The following is a 21,588-nucleotide window of genomic DNA, read 5'->3' as shown; positions in this document are numbered from 1 at the left end:
TCTAGCTTTACAATTTCGTGTAGGAAGGCAAAAAAATAAACATAATAAGTAAGTTTCATGGAGCCTTAGAAATGGATTAGCGTTATGAAAGAAGGAAAAAGTCGAACCACGTCAGGGGGGTCAGGAATGCTGGCAGACGGTGGGGTTGCGATTGTCAGTAAAATCTCATTGAGAAGGTGACATCTGAGCAAAGATGCATATGCGTGGTTAGGGAGTGACCCGTGAAGCTCTCCGGGAGAAACACGTTCCAAGAGAGAGAGGAGCTGGCACAAAGGCTCCGGGCAGCAGTGCTCCGGGCTCAGCAAAGCAGAGCAGGAGACCACCGGGCTTGGAGAGGCTTGGTTAAAGGGGAAATTGTAGGAGATGAGGTCAGAGGGGTAATGAGGAATGTGGGACGAAGAAACATGAAGTTTAAACATTTAAAAGTTCTGATTTCGGGGCTTCCCTGGTGGTGCAGTGGTAAAGAATCCACCTGCCAATGCAGGGGACACGGGTTCGTGCCCTGGTCCGGGAGGATCCCACATGCCACGGAGCGGCTGGGCCCATGAGCCACGGCCGCTGAGCCTGTGCGTCCGGAGCCTGTGCTCCGCAACGGGAGAGGCCACAACAGTGAGAGGCCCGCGTACCGCAAAAAAAACGGAATCACTTTGCTGCTCACCTGAAACTAACACGAAATTGTAAATCAACTAGACTCCAATAAAAACAAATAAATTTTTTTAAAAACCTTTTTACCAAATGTGAAAAAAAAAAAAGGCCACCAGAGAAAAGGGAACCCTCCTGCACTGTTGGTGAGAATGTAAACTGATACAGCCACTATGGAGAACAGTATAGAGGTTCCTTAAAAAACTAAAAATAGAAAAAAAAAAAAAAAACTAAAAATAGAATTACCATACGACCCAGCAATCCCACTACTGGGCATATACCCAGAGAAAACCATAATTCAAAAAGAGTCATGTACCACAATGTTCATTGCACCACTATTTACAATAGCCAGGACATGGAAGCAACCTAAATGTCCATTGACAGATGAATGGATAAAGAAGATGTGGCACATACATACAATGAAATATTACTCAGCCAAAAAAGGAAAGAAATTGAGTTATTTGTAGTGAAGTGGATGGATGTAAAGTCTGTCATACAGAGTGAAGTTAAGTCAGAAAGAGAAAAAACAAATATGGTATGCTAACGCATATATACAGAATCTAAAAACGCGGTACTGATGAACCTAGTGGCAGGACAGGAATACAGACACAGACATAGAGAAGGGACTTGAGGACACGAGGAGGGGGAAGGGTAAGCTGGGACGAAGTGAGAGAGTGGCATGGACATATATACACTACCAAATGTAAAATAGCTAGTGGGAAGCAGCCGCATAGCACAGGGAGATCAGCTCGGTGCTTTGTGACCACCTAGAGGGGTGGGAGAGGGAGGGAGGGAGGGAGACGCAAGAGGGAGGGGATATGGGGATGTATGTATACATGTAGCTGATTCACTTTGTTATACAGCAGAAACTAACACACCACTGTAATGCAACTGTACTCCAGTAAAGATGTGAAAAAAAAAATAATCCACCAAAAGGACACTAGTTTACAGTCTGAGCTGAAACAAGACCTCAACTAGAAACTGCATGTCGGGTGGCTCAAATTTTTAGCCATTCTGTCCATGTCCACAAACGGCCAGCAAAGCACAGTGAGCACTGACTTTGGTCTTCGGTAAGTCTGAGCAAGTAAGTAAATTCCCAAATACAGAATCCATGAATACGGAGGATGGACTGTATTTAAAAGGAGCTTTTTTTACTCAAATTCCTGAGATTTGCATTTTTACTTAAGGAGAGAGGAAAGGGGGTGAAGGAAGTAGAATATAATATCTGAAAGGTGCCGGAACACTAGAATCCCCATCTTTCAAGGGATCTTTTGGAAGAGCCCAACCCTCTCCCCAGTCCTGCAGCCCAAATGAGCAATCTGGGGTCTCCGCACAAACATGATGGAAAAAGCAAGGTCTCCCTCATCACACACAACTCCACCTCTTCCTCCACCTGAAGCAAAATCTGCCTTCCTGTTAGTCCTACACCCTGGCCCGAGTCCCTTCTGTCACTCCCACCGCCCTGAAGCAAGGTCATCCCTCTTCCACACATCAGACATTCAAATCACTGGAAAGAGCATCATGTTTCTCGCCGTCCAGGTGCTGGATGACCATAAACAAAGATACTTAAACAACAGATAAACTGTGTCCAGAGCCTACCATTCGAGACAAGATACGAGTTTAATTTGAACTGTGGGGAGATGACTGAATTCTTTTTTGAATTCAAATTCTCCTAATCTGAATTAGGAGAATTCAAATTTGAATTAATTCAAATTAGAATTCAAATTCTCCTAATCTGAGCTATTTCTCTAATGTTAATCATGAGCAATATTCTGGTTTCTTGCTGGGTACCAGAACCGGTCTGAAGCCCTGCACATGGACGGGCACTTTAATCCTCGCGACGATCTAATGAGGTAGGGGCTGTGGTTACCTCCACCTTCTACAAGAGCGTCTTGAGGCCCAGAACAGTGAAGCAAATGCCCTCAGGTCACACAGCAAGGAAAGGAAAACGCCGGGCTACCACCCAGGCAGTCCCACCAGCCTGCCAGGAGTGCAAGCCCACGGGTGACCCAGCAGTAACCAAGACCCCACAAAATAACTCTGCAGTGGGTTATGACCAATTATTCATTTTGAAAAGCTGCATGTGGGCAATCAAGGAGAAAAGAAGAGCTATAGCTAGGGTGGGTTTTATTTCTTTTTAAAACTAAAAATCATGAAATCCAGAAGGTGAGTCAAGGTGATTCTCCCCAGCCACAGACCCTGGAATTCCAGCTCCCGGGCCCCCCAGTGTCTCGGTAGTGCAGAGACTGGCATGGTGAACCCGTGGCACAGCTGGGCCCCCAGAGAGCACGTCTACTCAGGGTTTCACAGACTCCAATTTACCAAAACTCCTAGGTTCACAGGAGGACACGATCTACATCTGGGTAAGAAGAGTTAAAAGGAAGGGAAAAACTATTGGTGCCACCAAAACCCAGGGGGCCAGATCTTGTGAACTGACTGCAGCGGACCCATTGCCAAGCAAGTTTCTGTTTGTTTAGTTATTTGGGAGGTAGGGAAGCTAGTCTTTATAACCGCATTCTACTTTCACTTGACTTGGGTCAAAACTTTGATTTTTGAAACAGAGAAATGCAGATATGTTGCCGAGATTTTTTTTTAAAGCTCACAGAACTAAAGTGTTGGAAACTGGCACTTAGAGTCTGAAAAGCACAATGGTGCAAACCTCCACTGAGTGTCTGGATCCTTGTATGTGCAGCTCTCAGCATCTCTCCTTATGCCTCTGACAGTCAATCCAAGAAATCTATCAATTAGATACCTGTGTCCCATCTTAGCAAGATAAATTATTTCACTAAAAGTTAATCAAGCACCAGGCAGTATGCGAGGCATCAGGCATCCAAAAGTGTCTCAGCAAAGTGACCTGTAGCTAAGGAGCTCATGGTCAGGTGAGGAACTTGGACCCCAAACAAAGGATTATTGACGTGATGAGTGCTGTAACGGGGCACATGCAAAAGGCTGTGGGAACGGAAGAGAATGGAGGGAATCGTTTGGTCTCGGGCGGTAAGAGAGGTCTCACATGGAAGTGGCTTTGAAGTCACACCAGAAGGGAAAAGGAGAGCTGGGCAGGTGGCACAGTGCAGGAAGGTCATTCCGGGCAGAGGCCAGAGGCACGGGAACAGGAAGCAGCCCCCCGTGGCTGAGCCGGCAGCAGTAAGGCATCTGGATAGCCAGGCAGCTGGAGCAGGTCGGGAAAGGTCTCAATTGTGAGGATGAGGAATTTGGAGACCGTCCGAGAGAAGCAACGAACCACCCAAGGCTTTAAGCCAAGGAATGACGCCATCCCAGCAGTGTTCCCGAAGATAACGCTGCTGGCCACGCGGAGGATGAACTGGGGAAGAGAGACACTGGAGGAAGGTAACTACATCAGGAACCTGTTGAAGGACCCAAGTGCAAGATAAGGCTTTGAACCAGGCAGGGGCCGTGGCCGTGACCGCGAGAGCGGGTTAGCTGCAGGACTGACGGAGCTTGGAGACGGAGCAGAGGTGGGCAGCAAGGTGGAGGGAGGTGTCGAAGAGGCTGCAGCTCCTCTCAGGAGCTGGATGGATTGTATTAACTCAAATCGACAATTACAGATCGACAGCGAGGCCCGTTAGAGCCGGTTTGGTGGGGAAGACAGTGGCATCAGTTCGGAACCCATCTGGCTCAAAGATTCCACGCATCACCTGGGAACAGAGACCCCCTACGCTGGCCCAGCTGCACTATCTCCCTGGGTGACAAATCGACGGCTGGACTGGGACAGGACGAACAGGGACGGGGCCAGGAGCATCAGGCCACAGGTAAGGGATCGAGGGTAAATGAGATCAGCTGCTGGGAATGAACCTGAGCCTCACATTTTCAGGTACTCCTTCCAAATCCTGATGAGATGGGCTCTACTTCCCTGCTTACATGTACATATGCCACACACACACGCGCGCATACGTACACGTGCCCACACATACGCACACACATGCACACATATACATGCACACACATACTCATGCACACACCCCAGAAGGGAAACAGTCTTTCAACAGGACGAGCCAATGGGTCACCACAAAGCATCTCTGCCCGGGTTTCTCTGGGAACTCTTTGGCGTAGGACACCCCTGCCTACTCCCAAGTGCACCCACCCCTCAGATAACTGGGTGGAAGGCAACATCATGATGCTACTAGGACTGACATCTATACGTCCTGTCCCAATTTCCAAAGCACTTACATTCCCACTTGAACCACAGAACAATCCCGTGTGGTGTTATTGGCTCTAAATAAGGAAACTGAGGGGCTGAGAGGTTTAGCGACCAGAAACAAAGTGTCCCGGCTCTGTCAGGAGCTCCCACGGCTACAGCACAACATGAGTGCTGTAAACGCAGAAGCAGCTCTGAATCGCCGCCAGTTCAGAGCCACACTGTGTTTATATCCCTCAACCCTGTCCACACACCAGCCAGCTGCATCTCCCCTGTTCCCTGGCCCCAACCCCCTGTTTCAAAGCAAAGCTCAGCTGAGCTAACCCTGCATCGCTCAGGCTAGGTACTGCAGAGGACCTGCAGCCCAACAGGCAACGAACCTAAGCATCTAAGGGACAGAGAAAATGAGAACAGATTCGAGTTCAAGCTGAAAGAGAAGAGACAGCAGTGAGGCAACATCTTTTTGCAGCCAGCCACCAGAGAAGCTGCCAGCAGGGAGCTGGGCAAGCCCAGAAGTGCTGTTTCCTGCCCTCTGTACAGAACTAATCTGAGCCGTGACCACGACCAGCCCACAGGCTGGGGAGACACCCACCTCCAGCCGCCTCTGCTGGCCCTGCAGGCAGTGCCACAGCGCCAGCTTGCATTTGCTAAGCAGAGGGTCCCAACGGAGAGCATCCCCCGAGCTGCCGCCCTCAAACCACGAGGGGTCCGGGGCACGGGAGGAGGTGGCATCCGTGTCCAACAAGGGAAACGTCTCACACTCCAGCCTGGGGCCGCCCCCCGAGGTCTGCGCAGCGTCTGCCAGGCCCTGAGGGGCCTTGAGAGCGAAGGGGGAGGAGAGGACCCGAGGGTGCTCGCGGGCTCCGTCCAAGCTGGCAGCCTTGGCCTCCGTCTCCTCGGGGCTCCGACGCGGGGCCTCGGCCTCTCTGGATGGCGGGCAGCCTTCTGCTTCTCCCCGTTCCCCAGCGGAACCCAGGGAGAGGCGAATGAAACTAAAGCTGGAGGTGAAGACATCCTGAGAGCCGGCAGTGGGGGAGGGGGCCTTGGGGCCACTTCCGAGGCCGCAGCTGGTGCCCCTCACCTCCTCCGGGGACAGACAGCCTTTGGTCCAGACTGCTTCCTGGTGAGCGCTTGGGGCCTCGTGACTGTCCATGGATGGCAGCTCCCCCGGACACCCGGCGTCCCCGGGGCCACACGGCCTGGGGAGCCTCTTGGGCAGGGTGGTGCCAGCCCTGGGCTGAGTCCCACGGAGCCCTGGGCTTCCTCTCACGGCCACCAGAGCCAGGCCTCGGTGGCCCACGGAGGTCAGAGCTAAGGCTGCTGTGCTCCTGGGAACGGGGCTCCCAACCGAGGGACCTCGCCACTGGCCTCCACACGGCTCGGCCCTGGACTCAGCGTGGTGGGACTCCTCACCGCGCGCCCCTCCCTGGGCCCGGAACTGGGCGCCCACTGGCGGGGAGAGGAACCCGATCCGGGGCCCAGCTGCGCTTCTCATGTAGCCCGGCCTCCGTGCCAGCCGCCTCCTCCGAAAAGACGCTGCCGGTGGTAAGCGATCCTCGCTGCCTGGGAAGAAAGAGAAAACAGCACCGTAAACACGCACATCTCCCTGGTTCAGCTGGAACTGCATCTGGAGAACATCCCCGGGTTCAGAGGTCATCCCTCGGGGCGTCCGTCAGAGAGGCTGGCTCAGTGGTCCCCGGGCCAACCTGGTATGAAAACTCTGATTATCCTTGGGAAGCATCCGCCTAGGATGTGCAGACACAGCACAGCATCCCAGCTCCTCTGCTGAGCCGAACGGCTGGCACTGCTGTGAGCTGTGCCGACACGTCAGCGGGCACATTGCAGGCACAACGTCGGCAGCTCCTCTGAGCCTCCAGCATTCCTGCCCGGTGGTCTTTCAGGAATATCAGCACTTTCACCCTGGAGCAGTCTGGAAGGCAAAGGATCTGCAGCCGAATGCCAGCGCGCTCCCCCAAATGCGATCCAGTCACCTAATATGGCTCCTCTTAACACGTACGTGTGGTTTCGTCATCCGAGTTACCCACGTCCCTGCACATCTGCGGACCGTGGAAAGCTGGCAGGGACACGATCTATGCCCACCTATTCATCTCACAGGGAATTACAGGAGGCCCTGCTCGCTGTGTTCCCCAGACCAGGGGCTGTGTTCCCTTCCCAGCTATGCGAGAGGGACAGAAACAATGAAAGTCGCTGACACCTCTCAGAGGCATGATGCTACAGCAGATGGAGGGCGCAGGCTCTGGCACCTCATTGCCCGGTTCAAACCTGGTTGTGCCATTGCTGGCTGTGTGACCTTCCACAAGTTACTTAGCCTCTCTGTGCCTCAGTTTGCTTATCAGTAAAGTGGAAATATCCACAGTACCTCTCTCCTAGGGCGGTTGTGAGCATTAAACTAAATGAGTTACTAGAGGCAGGAAGCTCAGAACAGTGCCTGGCGCTCATAAGTGCAATGAAAGTGTCAGTTACTATTTCAACATTTTAAAGCACCCTGTTACTCATGATGTGTCTTCATCCACATTACTTTCCTTTGCTCCCTACCAAAGTCATGTGAATCAAGCAGACCGGGAATCATAACTTTCCTTTCATCATTAAGGAAACTGAGGCTCAGAGACATTAAAGCTGCAAGTGGCCGAGTGACCAGGGCCAAAGTCTCCTGACTCAGCCCACACAGTGCTCTCACTTTGGGGCCCTGCCGCACCTCAAATGAGACTGGATGGGGAGGGTAAAAGCGGGAGCAGACAGCACGAAGCACAGCCGTACATACGCACAGCCTGTGGCAAGAAGCGGAGTACAGGTCCCCGGCGGGTCCACGCATCTCTCCCCACCTCCCAGAACACAGATGCTCCCAGCGTCCTCGTCATGGTACACAGACAGCACTGGGCATCTAGGGTACCACTGTGTTATGATCGTGCCCTGCATCTAAGTTGCTCGATAAATGGTGAATGAATGAATGGATGCATGGATAGATGGAGGGAAGGTAGAATAGATGGATGGATGGATGGATGGATAGATGGATGCATGGACGGATGGACAGACTGGGGCCCATCTGAGCCCCAAACACACGCTCTTTCTGTACCCTTTGCCTCAAAGTATATCACTTAGGATGACAACTTGAAATGACAGAAAGTCAGAAGAAAGAATTTTCTTTTTTCTTCATTTATTTTTCTTTTCTTCCATGCAAAGCTGGAATCAGAAAAGGACATATGGAAAATGTATAGAAAATGTACAGAGGGATCATTAATAGGCCAAATTGGACCACTCACTAGGATGGCTACTAGCTACTACTAAACACACACACACACACACACACACACACACACACACACACGGAGAAAATAACAAGTGTTGATAAGGATGTGGAAAAATTGAAACCAGTGTGCACTATAGGTGGGAATATAAAATGGTATAGCTGAAAAGAGTATGAAAATTCCTCAAAAAATTAAAAATAGAATTACCACACGGCCCGACAATTCCACTTCTTGGTATATACCCAAAAGAATTGAAATCATGGGCTTCCCTGGTGGCGCAGTGGTTGAGAGTCCGCCTGCCGATGCAGGGGACACGGGTTCGTGCCCCGGTCCGGGAGGATCCCACATGCCGCGGAGCGGCTGCGCCCGTGAGCCATGGCCACTGAGCCTGCGCGTCCGGAGCCTGTGCTCTGCAATGGGAGAGGCCTGCGTACAGCAAAAAAAAAAAAGACTTGAAATCACATCTCAAAGAGATATTTGTACACCCGTCTTCATTAGTGGCATTATTCACCATAGACAAATATGGAAGCAACCCAAGTATCCCTCAATGAATGGATGGAGAAAGCATGGTCTATCCATAGTGGGAAATTACTCAGCCTTATAAAGGAAGGAAATTCTGACACCGGCTACAACATGGGTGAACCTCAATCCTTAGGACAAGATGCTAAGTGAAATAAGACTGTCACAAAACAGCAAATATAGTTTGATTCCGCTTATCTGAGGTCCCTAGAGAAGTCAAATTCATAGACAGAAAGTAGAAGGACGGTTGCCAGGGGCCAGAGGCAGGCAGTGGGCTGGGGGGGGCAGAGGGAGTTAGTGTCCAGTGGGGACAGAGCTTCAGTTCGGGGACATGAGAAGGTTCTGTGGATGGATGGTGGTGACAGCTGCACAATGGCGGGAATGTGCTGAATGCCACTGAACTGCACACTTACAAATGGTTAAGAGGGTAATTCTATGTTATATGTATTTTACCACAATAAAAAAAAAAATTAAATAGACCAAATGGCGTCACCATACTCTCCGGTCCCAAGGAGACCCGTCCTTTCCCTCAGGGCTCTCGCGCCTGCACCAATGGGGCAGTCAGCACAGAGCTGCAGGGGCTCGGGACAGGGCGAAGGGAGGCCTAGAAGGACGAACTCTCCTCTGACCCGAGAACCGGCAAAACAGTTTTTCAAGAACAAGGAATCCAGAAGGAAGTAGAGAGCACTGGATCCTGGCTTCAGTTACCAAAGGAAAACGAACCAGCAATTTCATATCTTGAGAACGAAGTCCTGTGACATCCATATTGTCTTTTGGCTTAAAGAGACTTCTAACTAATTTTTGTATACAAGTCCAATCACCCAAATAACCCTTCTGAAGTTAAAAAGCAATGCTAAGTGGAAAATAATTTGCTTGAAATTTCATTTCTTTTCAAATGCCTCTGGGCCCTTGGGCCCGAGTAGCCCTTCGTAAAGCCACTCAACTAAGGGTCCGAAGTCCCCCCCAGGCCAGGTCCAGCTGCCGTGCCAAGCAGTTCCCCGAGGGGAGCCCGTGTTCCTGGGGGTGGGAGGAGTTTCTGGTAAGATGCTGTCAGGCCACAGCGAGAGGCAGCGGTCGGGAATGGGGGTGGCCCAGCCTCTGAACCCACCTGTGCTCCAGACATGCCCCACTCCGGGTGTGAGCCTTCCAGAAGGTGGCCTCAGAAACAAAGACTGTCACACACTATCAATCCTCACCCTCCAGAGAGGGCGGAGGAGCTGACAGAGTCGGATCCAGAGGGCACCTCTGGAATGAGCTAGAACGATCAGAAGAAACCCAGACGGGGCACACGGCTGCTCTGAAATCTCTAGGGAAAACCCCAGTTCCCCATAACCAAAGTTCCCCTTTCCACTTTTTTTTAATTTTTATTTTTTGAGGAAGTTTATGATGTCCCTCTGGCCAGAAACCAATTATTACTTATATATCCTGCCTGCAATCTGACCTGAAATCCAAGCCCTGCCTACACACCCGGCATTTGAGAAAGGGTTATGATGCATTCAGAGCTTGAGAGGAAGATTCCTTCCTGACACCCTGCTGCAGTCAGCTCTGGGAACAGAGATTCGAGGGTACAGGAAGTCAATCATGGCAAGACGAGGGAAGGCCCAGAAACCAGCCGTGCCCTTTGTTCTTTGTAAATCCCAGAGATGGCTCCATTCTGCCCATCTGGCCCCAGAAAGGCTGGGGTGGAGACAAAGCTTCAGGCAACCTTCTCCGTCCCGTGCAGCCCACGCTCCATAACAGGTTCTAGGGAGGGGAGCGCAGGTGTCTTACTTCCTTCCCATGGTGCAGACCTGCAGGTCCCTGTTTATGTGGGATCCCCACTCCACCCCCATCCGTCCCAGAGAGCTCTGAGACTGAAGGGAAGTGAAAGACAGGGGCTTCGACTAAACCCAGATGTCAAAGGGCTTCCATATACAGTCTGCATAAGGTACCCAGGAGTGCCTACTTACATAACGTATGGGAAAAATTGGAGAAAGCCGATGTTACCAGCCAGGTCAGCAAGAATCCTGTCTGCCCTGCCTCTAATGCTCTCCCTCCATCTCTGCAAATCCCCCCCCATCCTCCAGCCCCTTCCCCATCAACTACTTCGTCCAGATCACCCAGCTCCCAGGCCTTCACCACGAGGCCACACCACTCCTCTCCCCAATTTATTAAAACCCAGCACTGTCAGTTATCTTCTTTGCTGTATATAAATTGTCCCCAACTTACGCTACTTATAAGCTTCCTGAAGTCCTTACAATTCCCCCCGAAAATCCTAGTATACAGAGAAGGCATCAATATAAGTCAGTCAGATCATACTCATTTTTGAATAGGAAATCTCAAATATGCAATTTAAAAAAATGATACTCGTGAATTTACTCAGAAGATCTTAAAACCAAGCCCCAAAGTTAAAATCTACACAAAATGCTCATGTGGGCTTGGGCAAGTTCCTCGGTGACTCTAAGGCCCCGTGGGGAAAGCACGTCTGCCTTGGGAAGTGTAAACACAGGGGCTCGGAGGCCACTGCTGAGGACGCAAAAAATAGTTAAGAGAAAAGCAAACACACAAACACTTTACGAAATGTGACCTGGGTATAAATGCACAGTGGAAACATGAATGAATTTATTGTTTGCATGGAAGGAATTTTAATCCTGTTTGTCATGGTCGGGGCATACACTTTTATAAAACGTTCAGATGAACCAAAGGTTCTGAGTCATAAAGAAACCACACATCCCTGTGGATTAACTTGTTTTCCAAGAACCAGAACCCAATCAGATACACTAAGCACAAACACCTGCCTGAGCGACTGAGCAACTGAGCACAAGTTCATCTTTCCCGGATAGTTCAGAGAGCACCTGGGGATTCGGAAGTGCCTTCAGGTCACCGTAATAAGCACCTCGTGAGCAGGACAAGTGCAGGTGCGAAATAAATCAAGTTTCACCACGTTTCCCTTTTAACTGTGCGATCCATGTCAACAAAACCGGTCCTGTTTGAACATGGGATGCTGGGTGGGGGTGCAGACAAGGGCAGGACACCGCCCCCGCCCCCAGATTTCTTATGATCCAGCAGGGGATGTAAGTCATGCACAAAACTTGTCGCAGATGGAATGGCTACTCAACCACAGAGGAAGGAGAATTCCATTTGAAGTTAAATGAGTGGCTCCCCTAGTTGGCTCAGTCGATTAACGTGACGTTTCTCTGACCTTCAGCAAAGCAGAGGACTCCCTGAGCCCCAGAGCGTTCCCCAATGTATGTGCCACCCCAAAACTCACCTCCTGGGGTGGAAGGGAAGGATGGGGTGAACACGGACCAGGCCCGGGGGGTTCAGGATGACTCTGACAACCAACTTGGGCCCGAGAGCTCCCCATGAGCCGGACCAGAACTTTCTTGCTTGTGAGACCTCCTCCCTTCCATCCCGGGGTCCTCGGCAGGCTCTCCTGCCTCCTCCCTTATCCTTCAGTGGCATCTCCCTCAACCTCTCCCTGGTCTCTGGGACTTCCCTGGTGGTCCAGTGGTTGAGACTCTGCATTTTCACTGCAGTGGGCACGGGTTCGATCCCAGGTCAGGGAACTAAGATCCCACATGGCGCGGGGAAGCATGGCCAAAAACAATTAATTAATTAATTAATTAGATAAAAACAAAAAAGCTCTCCCATGTCTCGCCCCCTCTCGGCATCTGCCTCTCGGAGGACCCAAACCCTGTCCTAGAGGAAGCACGGTGAGTGGTCACAGAGGTCCCGCCCTCCTGGGGTTGGTCATCCTGGGGGCGGGGCAGGGGGCAGGTGGCAACCACATGGATGAACACGGATGGGGAGAATGACGGACAGATCGGTGGTGGCCAGCCACAGGGGACAGGGCCCCTGGCTTTGTCAAGCGGGGTCCTGGAGTGGCATTTGGCTGCGACCTGACAGGTGAGCGGGAGGTATAGGGAGGTCCCAGGGGAGGCTGCTGGGAACAGTCTGAGAGAGGAAGGAACGGGGCTGGAGGGGCAGGTGGGCGACACTGGTGACGGGCAGGGGACAGGATGGAGCCAGACACTGCAGTGCCTGTGGGCTGCATCGGGACTGGGTTTTTGCCCCAAGAGCTATGGGAGGCCTTTGGAGAGAGACAGGATCCCATGTGCATATTTTAAGAGATCCTCTGTGGAGAACAGACCAGACGGGAGCAAGAAAGGACACAAGGAGAGCAGTCAGGAGGCACCAAACCGAGGGCAAAAACAAGCCTGCAGCACACAGAGGAGAGAGGCCCTCTGCTTCACACACCACGTCCATCCCAGGTCTCTTACGTGACAACAAGCAAGGAGCCCACTGTCCTCTGAGCGTTATAGGCACACTGCCTACCCTCCAGCACCCTCCCCCGACAAACATTTAGACACAGAAATACTTCAGGGCCAAATGAGTGATAATATCAATCTTTCTACAAAGAACCCCTTCCAGAAGCATCCTAACTAGTTACCCCGATGCCTACATTTTTGAAAACATCCCTTAGGTCTGCAATGTCTTTCTTTTTCCTTGTCATCTTCCACTATTACGCTCATATCCATATAAAACATCCCCATACCCAACACAAGCCAGCCCCATCCTCAAGAACCTAAGCCTCAGTCGGGGCTAAAACTAGAAGTCCAACAGGAAGTATGTTTTCAACAGCACCGTCTATGGGCAGGTAGGACCAGGGTGTGTGTGTGTGTGTGTGTGTGTGTGTGTGTGTGTGTGTGCACGCACATGCGCGCTCATGGGTGCACACATGCCTGAGTCTAATAAAAAGACACATGCAAGCGTGTGCATACATACACAAATATTTATAGGAACATATATAGACAGAGACAGGGAATGTCACACAAGGGAAGAGTCCTCCCTGGCCCCTCCCTTCCAAATCTGCCCCCCAAACCAGCCAGTAACCGCCACAGAATCGTGCATCGGGCTTGCCGACATCTCGAATTCACAAGCTGACACTCTCCATCCCCTTGAAAGGCAGGCTGTTCCCCAGACATGATTACTCGTCAGCTGCCCTGGGCGAGCAGAGCCCCTTTGTCCTGATCTAGCATCACCGTCATCTTCCAAGCCGCGTGCGCTGCAGGTACACACGCCAACAGGTGTGCAGGCTCGGGGCCCCTGTAAGAGCAAAGCTCTGTCTGTTCTCCCGTCAGCCTCCTGGTCACCCAAGGACCAGGGGCTTTGACTCCGGGGCTGCTGACATCACTTATAACAGTCTTGCCGTTGGAAGGGCTGAATTGCGATTTAATTGGCTACAGCGTCAGCCCTGAGTCAATGAAACTGAACAGACTCTTCTGCTCGGAACACAGGACACAATGATGTGCTAAAAGTATGAAGAAAAGCAAAAGTATGATAAACAACAGCATAAACTGGTCGGGGGAGGGGGACAGGATGCAGGAGGGATTTCAAGGGTAATATTCCACTTCTCAAGCTGGGTGGTGGTTACATGGGTGCTGACTGTGTTACCATTCTCCAACGGTATATGCAATTATACATATGTAATGTATAATTATACAGCAGACACATATATATAAGTTTTATAACTGTGAGATATTCTATGCCAGTTTTTCAAAGCTGCGGTCCCTGCACGAAGGCAGAAATACCCAGAAGCAGACACAGGCCAGGCTGTGAGCAACCCCACACAGGAGGCGGGGGAAGGCTCAGGGAGGAGGTGCCCCTGGAGGTGAACCGAAAGGATGAGGCTCCAGAAGCCAAAAAGGAGGGTGAGGCCATGGCGGGTGGAACGAACAGCAAGTACTCAGGAACGGAGGTATGACGGCATGAAGAAGGAAGTCACGACGGCTGGGAGCAGGCAGGGCGAGGCCACTGGGGAAGAGGGACCAGAAGGTTGTGTGCAGGCCCGGAGGGCTTCCAGGTGGAGGCGGGGCGAGGCAGGGCCCTGCGCTGGAGAGAAGAGGGTTGGAAGCTCACCCTGTGCGAGCAGAATAGGCAGGAGAGTGGACAATGCCATCTAGGGAGGAATTCTGGAAGAAGAGGAGGGCTCGGGAAAGAAAGAACCAGAAGGGACCCAAGGAAGCCACTGGTGATTCCAGGAGGTGTTGGGTTAGGGACATGCAGCCCCTGTGTCCAGCCCCGCTCATGGTCACCACCATCCTCGGCTCTGGCTCTGCAGCTGAAACGCTGAAACTTTGGATCCGTGGTTCCCAAACAAAGCTGCACATTAGAGTCACTTTGAAATGTCATCTTTTAAACGTTCCACAGTCCAGGCCACACCCCAGGCGGATGACGTCACACAGGTGGGGAGGGAGACTCAGACCTGGGTCCTGGGGACGCTCGCCTGATGACTCCACGGGCAGCAGGGCTGGGAGCCTCTGCTTGAGGGGGAGTCCTGTGTAACCTCCCAGCACACTTGGAGTTCAAGCCTATCACAAACTTAACATTCACAGCACTGCAGACCGTGTCTCTCTGCAGAATCTTCCTCTCTTGTTTCCTGAAATGCTACGCGTGGACAAAGTCGGCTTTGTATGTAAAACTTGTCCCCATACGTCTGTTCTAAATCTTCTCCCCACACAGGGTTTCCGCTTTCGATCAGACCGTGGGAGCCCTGGGTCCCACGACGTGACCGCCCATGCCAAAGAGGCGCGAGGCCGGCGGCTGCCACGCAATGTCTCACTTCCCCAGCCTGCAGTCTCCTGACTCAGGGCCCAAACGTGGCTCAACGTTCAGCCCACTTTGGTGTTTAAGGGTCACAACCCACACATGCAACATGCAGTGTGGGATCCTGGATTGGATACAGGAACAACAAAAGGAGATTGGTGGGTGAAACTCGAATAAAATCTGTAGTTTAGTTCATTGTAGCAATGTTAAGTTTTTATTTTGAATGACCCTACCATGATTTTATATATATATAAAATCATATATATAAAGCTTTTAGCATGGGGAAGCTGGATGAAGGGAACTCTGTATTATCTTTACAACTTTTCTATAAATCTATAAGTATTCCAAAATAAAAAGTTTATTTAAAAAGCACACACACACACACACACACACACACGATTCATGGACCTGTATTTTGCAGTAGGAAACAGTATGGGCTCTGGAGACAGATTACCTGAGTGTAAAATTTAGCTCTGCCACTTCTGAGTGAGTGTTGTTGGGTTACTTGCCTCTCTGCTGCTTGCATTGTCTGGTCTGTCACCTGGGACTCCACCTCATGGCATTGCTGGGAGGGTAGAGCAGGTTATGAATTTGTCTACCGTGCCTGGCACAGAGCAACCATTCAAAAACTATCTTTATTTGCAATTCAGGCATAGAGCAAAGACAAGAATATCACCCTAAAACCAAGGCACCTGGACATGGCCACCTGTAGGCGGAATTTAAGGCAAAGCCAAACCCGAGCGGCCTCAGCTCTGACTGTAAGCTGTTTTCTGTACTGAGGAGGCCGCTGGGGGCCAGCATGCCCACACACACACACACACACGGCATACACACACACACACGGCATACACACACACAGCATACACACACACACACGGCATACACACACACGCACGGCATACACACACACGGCATACACACACGACACACACACAGCATACACACACACACAGCATACACACACACGCACACGGCATACACACACAGCATACACACACACGGCACACACACGACATACACACACGACATACACACGACACACACACGCGACATACACACACACGACATACACACACACAACACACACACAGCATACACACACACGGCATACACACACACACAGCATACACACACACACACAGCATACACACACACACAGCATACACACACACGACACACACACACGACATACACACACACGACACACACACACGACATACACACACACAGCATACACACACACGACATACACACACACGGCATACACACACACGACATACACACACACAGCATACACACACACACTACATACACACACACACGGCATACACACACACGGCATACACACACACGACACACACACACGACATACACACACACGGCATACACACACACGGCATACACACACACACGGCATACACACACACAGCATACACACACACGACATACACACACACGACACACACACACACGACACACACACACGGCATACACACACACACGGCACACACACAGCATACACACACACGACACACACACACGGCATACACACACACAGCATACACACACACGACATACACACACACACACGGCATACACACACACAGCATACACACACACGACATACACACACACACGGCATACACACACACAGCATACACACACACAACATACACACACACACATAGGGCATACTCACACACACGGCACACACACGGCATACACACACACACGAAATACACACACGGCACACACACACAGCATACACACACACACACATAGGGCATACACACACACGGCATACACACACACACACGGCATACACACACACACGGCATACACACACATGACATACACACACACACAGCATACACACACGCGGCATACACACACACACGGCATACACACACGGCACACACATACACACAGGGCATACACACACACGGCGCACACACACACGGCACACACACACGGCATACACACACAGCATACACACACACGGCATACGCACACACAGCATACACACACACGGCATACACACACACACGGCATACACACACGACATACACACGACACACACAGCATACACACACAGGGCACACACACACAGGGCATACACACACACACACGGCACACACATACACACAGGGCATACACACACACACACACACACACACACACACACACGGCATCCAGTGTGGTGTCTCTGGACACTCAACCCATGCTCTGTTGCTGGCCAATACCGGCCCAACTCTCTGATCCAATGTCCTGAGCCGTTTTCTCTCCTGTTTACCCCTGATCGCCTTCCTCCACTTGAAACAGGTAGTTGAGGAATTTAGCAGTTAGAGACTCATAAACCCCGTGAAAGGGCTTGCTCTGAAATCACTGAGCAGCCTCTCTCCACGGTGCTATTAATGCTCATAAACTATTGTCTTTTTCTTTCCATGTAAAGTGCTACTCAAAATCTGATCAGCAGCTGAACTCCCTCAAGAGTGCTGTTAACTACAGATGGGTGTCTCTAATGAATTTTTTAACTGCTGCCCTAATAAAATATGGATGAACCAGAAGGAGCCCTCTCTGTAGCTGTTATTTCAAAACAACTTAAGTTTCTGCTCTTATTTTTGCAGCAAAGAGCTGCAAGCTCTCACATCCACCCTAACAAAAGAGAGCTTTGCTCAGGCTAGTCATCTCTAAAGTTCACAGTTACCTTTTTAATGCCGTATATTTTATGCATGGGCTTATTTTCAAAGCCTTCTAAATGCCCCGCTTTGCATGCCAAATTTGAGATGTGTTTATTAAAAAATGATCTTAAGTTGTCAGTACTTCACACATAAGTAGTACCCTAGGGACTAGACTGTCTTTCAAGAAGTCCCTGCTTGGCACTCAATTTTTATAATACTCAGAATTTAAGCCCACATCAAAGGTTTGTGCCACTTTAAATGCCTGACCTTAAAAATGATACAATTATCGCATTGCAAATGTCTGCTCTATGATCCTACTAGAAAACAAGAGGAAATTTGGGTTTTTTTTTTCTACATTCCAATATCAGACCTTGGTGCACTGGTGTGAAGAAGTAAGACAGAAACTGGCATTAAATAATTCCTAGGGTATAAAGGTACTCTAAGCAGCTCTGAGCACGGGGGTGGGTACTGAGGGTGACCTGTCACTTAACTGGTCTCAGACGTAAGGAAACATTTTATAACAGAATATGATTGTCTTTTGTCTACACTTGAGGATTCTTCATAAAACTTTTCCGGTCTCTCACTTCAGATTGAGATACTATATATAGCTTCCAGGTTTTAAGAGGTCATCTCTCCATCCAGAAAGCTCAAATCTTTCCGATTGACTCAAACACCATTAGTGTTTTGAGTTGATTAAAACTAGGCATAGGCTGGACTGGAGTTAACCTTTGCACCACCTACAAAGAAGGGGTTTGTTGAAACAGTCCTGCTTTCTGGAAGATGACAGTGGGGGAATACTGAGGATGTTTAAGAGAGCAAACTGTTTTCAAGTACCCCTCTCCATTCATCCAGCGCAAACTAATTATACAGAAATCTTGTCTCTTCTTGCCTTTATAGTGCCTCTTCGCTCTGGAATCATCTTGAACAAAGCAATACATCTTACTGTGAAGAATAATTCTCCACGGATGCTTTGACGCTTAAATATCTGAAGTGCACTTTGGTTATATCAATGTTTCCACACTGTGGAAAGCAACTAAACACCCTCGCTAGATTCCCTTTGAAAGCTTTTGTTCTCAAAGTGGCATATTTAGTGATTTTTTTTTTTTTATGAAGATGAGATGCGAGTGTCTTCACCAGCCACTGCTATCAGAAGGGTATCACATAAACTCTCAGATCAGGACCATCTGCCAGAGGAGGCAAAGAGCTAGAGGTGCTGGCCGCTCCCCTGAGGCCTGGCATTCACAGTACGGTGATGACACACTCAGATATCACAGCCGGGCCCAGGCCAGCACTGAGCTAGGTCACCAGGGGAAATCAGTCCTGCAGTCCAGGCTTCCCAGGGAGGTGCGTGTGCGTCGAGGGATGCAACGTCCCGGCGGGCGCACGTGGGAATTCAAGCCACCCACAGAGACCGGGCCCTACAATCAACCATCTCTAGAAAAGAAACTAAGGCTCAGCATCCCAGGGGTGACAGGACTTGAAGGAAGCAGAATGACCTTCTCAATAGAGTCTGAACCTACCTCTGCCCCTCAGAGCTCCTTGGCTTGTCAAAGTAAACCTTCTCCGAGCTCGGTTTTCTCCCCTGGGGAGTGTTAACAATCTCCTCCTTGCAAGTGGGGAGCCCTAGCATCTTTCTTCAGATTAGACCCATACAGTGTGTGAGATGTCAGTTTTGTATTCCAGTCCTGCCTTCCTGAGACTGTAGTCAAGTCACCTTGAGGGCACAGTGTCTACAGACAAGCCCTGCGTTACCTCCAGAGATGACTCATCTCATCTGTCAGATATGAGATCACCAGTTCAAGACTCAGAGAGAGGGTCTGGCACCACAAACAAGAGCTGGATTCTGTTGGCTCCCATCTGAGGGGTCCAAGAAAGTTACTTAGCCCTTCTGTGCCTCGGTTTACTTGGGTATAAAATGGGCATAACCCCCATACCTTGAAGGACTGTTCTAAGGATACGATAAAATCACTAACGGGGATTTTCAAAAGCCCATCAGAGCTTATGATAAGCGGTGATATGGGCTCAGAAAATTAGCTTCTTTCCCCAAGTTCTTCTGGGCACCTAAGTCATCACTGTATTCTAATAACACCTTACAATTTTCCTGGATAGTGTTATTCAATGTAGTCCAACAGTCTGCTTCAGAGTTAGTTTTGTGTTAGGTTTTTTTTTTTTTTCCTCTTCCTATCTTCCTACTAGGGTCTACCCTATTAGGAAAGAGAAAATAAATGGGTGACCATAAAAGCACAGAAGTCCATGGAGATTTCCAAACTATCAGAAAAATATCAGACAAACTGCAAGCAATTTCTGACACACAGAAGAAACTCCTGAAGACTTTAGTTGATCTATATTTTCTCCTAGAGCTACAGAAATCCTTGCCACGTACATGCCTCAACCAGCCATTGCTTTGAAAATCTTCTCATTTTCCTTAAGGGAACGGTTAAGGGAAAGAATGACATTTCACACTTTTTTCTAAACACTCAGAATCAAGTGTTTTGTCTCCCTCTCTCTCTTTATTTACCTTTTTGGTCTTTAGGCTACTTTTCTCAACTTCCAGCAATATCAAAAGGCCGATTCCTTTTTCAAAAAACATGTTTAATAGCGAAAACAAACTAGATGAGTCTGTTTTTCTCTAGAATGGGTTTTAAACCTTGAGTTAACTCTCGCTAAGGGAATAGAGCTTCCTCTGTACACAGCCTATTTTGAAACAAATGAGGCAATCCTGGGTAATAAATTGGATTTAATTCACTTATTATACTAAAGGAACGTGAAAATGAGATCGGGCAATGGCTGAGGTGTTCTTTGAGAAATATGGGAGAACAGGAGAAGGTCGACAGACTGGAAACACACAAGCATCCTGCCGGGTTCTAAAAAAGGAAACAGATCATTCCTGCAAATTGAAGCCCAGCGATTTCAGATCAATGAGCAGGACACAGACACCAGATGAGCTGCCGAAGATCAGTAACAGGGTTGTTTGTGAGCACTTACCAATGGAGAGAGCCTACATGGGTTTATTAACAGTAAATCATGTCCAGGACTTCCCTGGTGGCGCAGTGGTTAAGGATCCACCTGCCAATGCAGGGGACACGGGTTCGAGCCCTGGTCCAGGAAGATCCCACATGCCACGGAGCAACTAAGCCCACGCACCACAACTACTGAGCCTGCGCTCTAGAGCCCACGAGCCACAACTACTGAGCCCACGTGCCACAACTACTGAAGCCACACACCTAGAGCTCGTGCTCTGCAACAAGAGAAGCCACCGCAATGAGAAGCCCGTGCACCGCAACAAAAAGTAGCCCCCGCTCGCCGCAACTGAAGAAAGCCCGCGCACAGCAACGAAGACCCAATGTGGCCAAAAATAAATGAATAAAATAAATAAATTTCTTTTTAAAAAAAGACAGTAGAGAGAGATCAGCCAAGATGGCGAAGTAGAAGGACCCTGAGCTCACCTTCTCTCACGGGCACACCAAAATCACAGCTACTTACAGGACAACCATCGATGAAAAAGACCAGAACCTACCAGAAAAGCTCTTCCATAACTAAAGACGTAAAGAAGGAACCACGACAAGACAGCTATGGAAGGGCGGACTCGCGATACAGTCAGGTTCCCCCCCGGGTGGGAGACACAGAAGCTGGAGAATCATTACAACTGCAGAGGTTCTCCCAAAGGAGTGAGGGGTCTGAGCCCCACATCGGTCTCCCAAGCCCAAGGGTCCTGCACCAGGAAGATGAGCCCCCA

The 21,588-nt window shown here is 49.9% G+C and overlaps 1 protein-coding gene across 3 annotated transcripts in view; it reads right to left on the bottom strand.

Annotated features, from left to right (window-relative positions):
* The window catches only part of DISC1 (DISC1 scaffold protein), a 349,574-nt gene that overhangs the window by 286,619 nt on the left and 41,367 nt on the right, over positions 1-21,588 (bottom strand). For all 3 annotated transcript variants that reach the window (XM_022553161.2, XM_022553158.2, XM_022553157.2), the window contains exon 2: positions 5,391-6,361. In XM_022553161.2, the coding sequence (XP_022408869.1) occupies positions 5,391-6,361 (971 nt within the window). The remainder of the gene's footprint in view (positions 1-5,390; positions 6,362-21,588) is intronic.

Source organism: Delphinapterus leucas, chromosome 16 (assembly GCF_059928025.1).
Source record: "Delphinapterus leucas isolate spDelLeu-1000000601 "Yukka" chromosome 16, BTC_Dleu_Yukka2, whole genome shotgun sequence".
Classification (NCBI taxonomy): Eukaryota; Metazoa; Chordata; class Mammalia; order Artiodactyla; family Monodontidae; genus Delphinapterus; species Delphinapterus leucas.
This window is presented reverse-complemented; position numbering and strand designations above follow the sequence as displayed.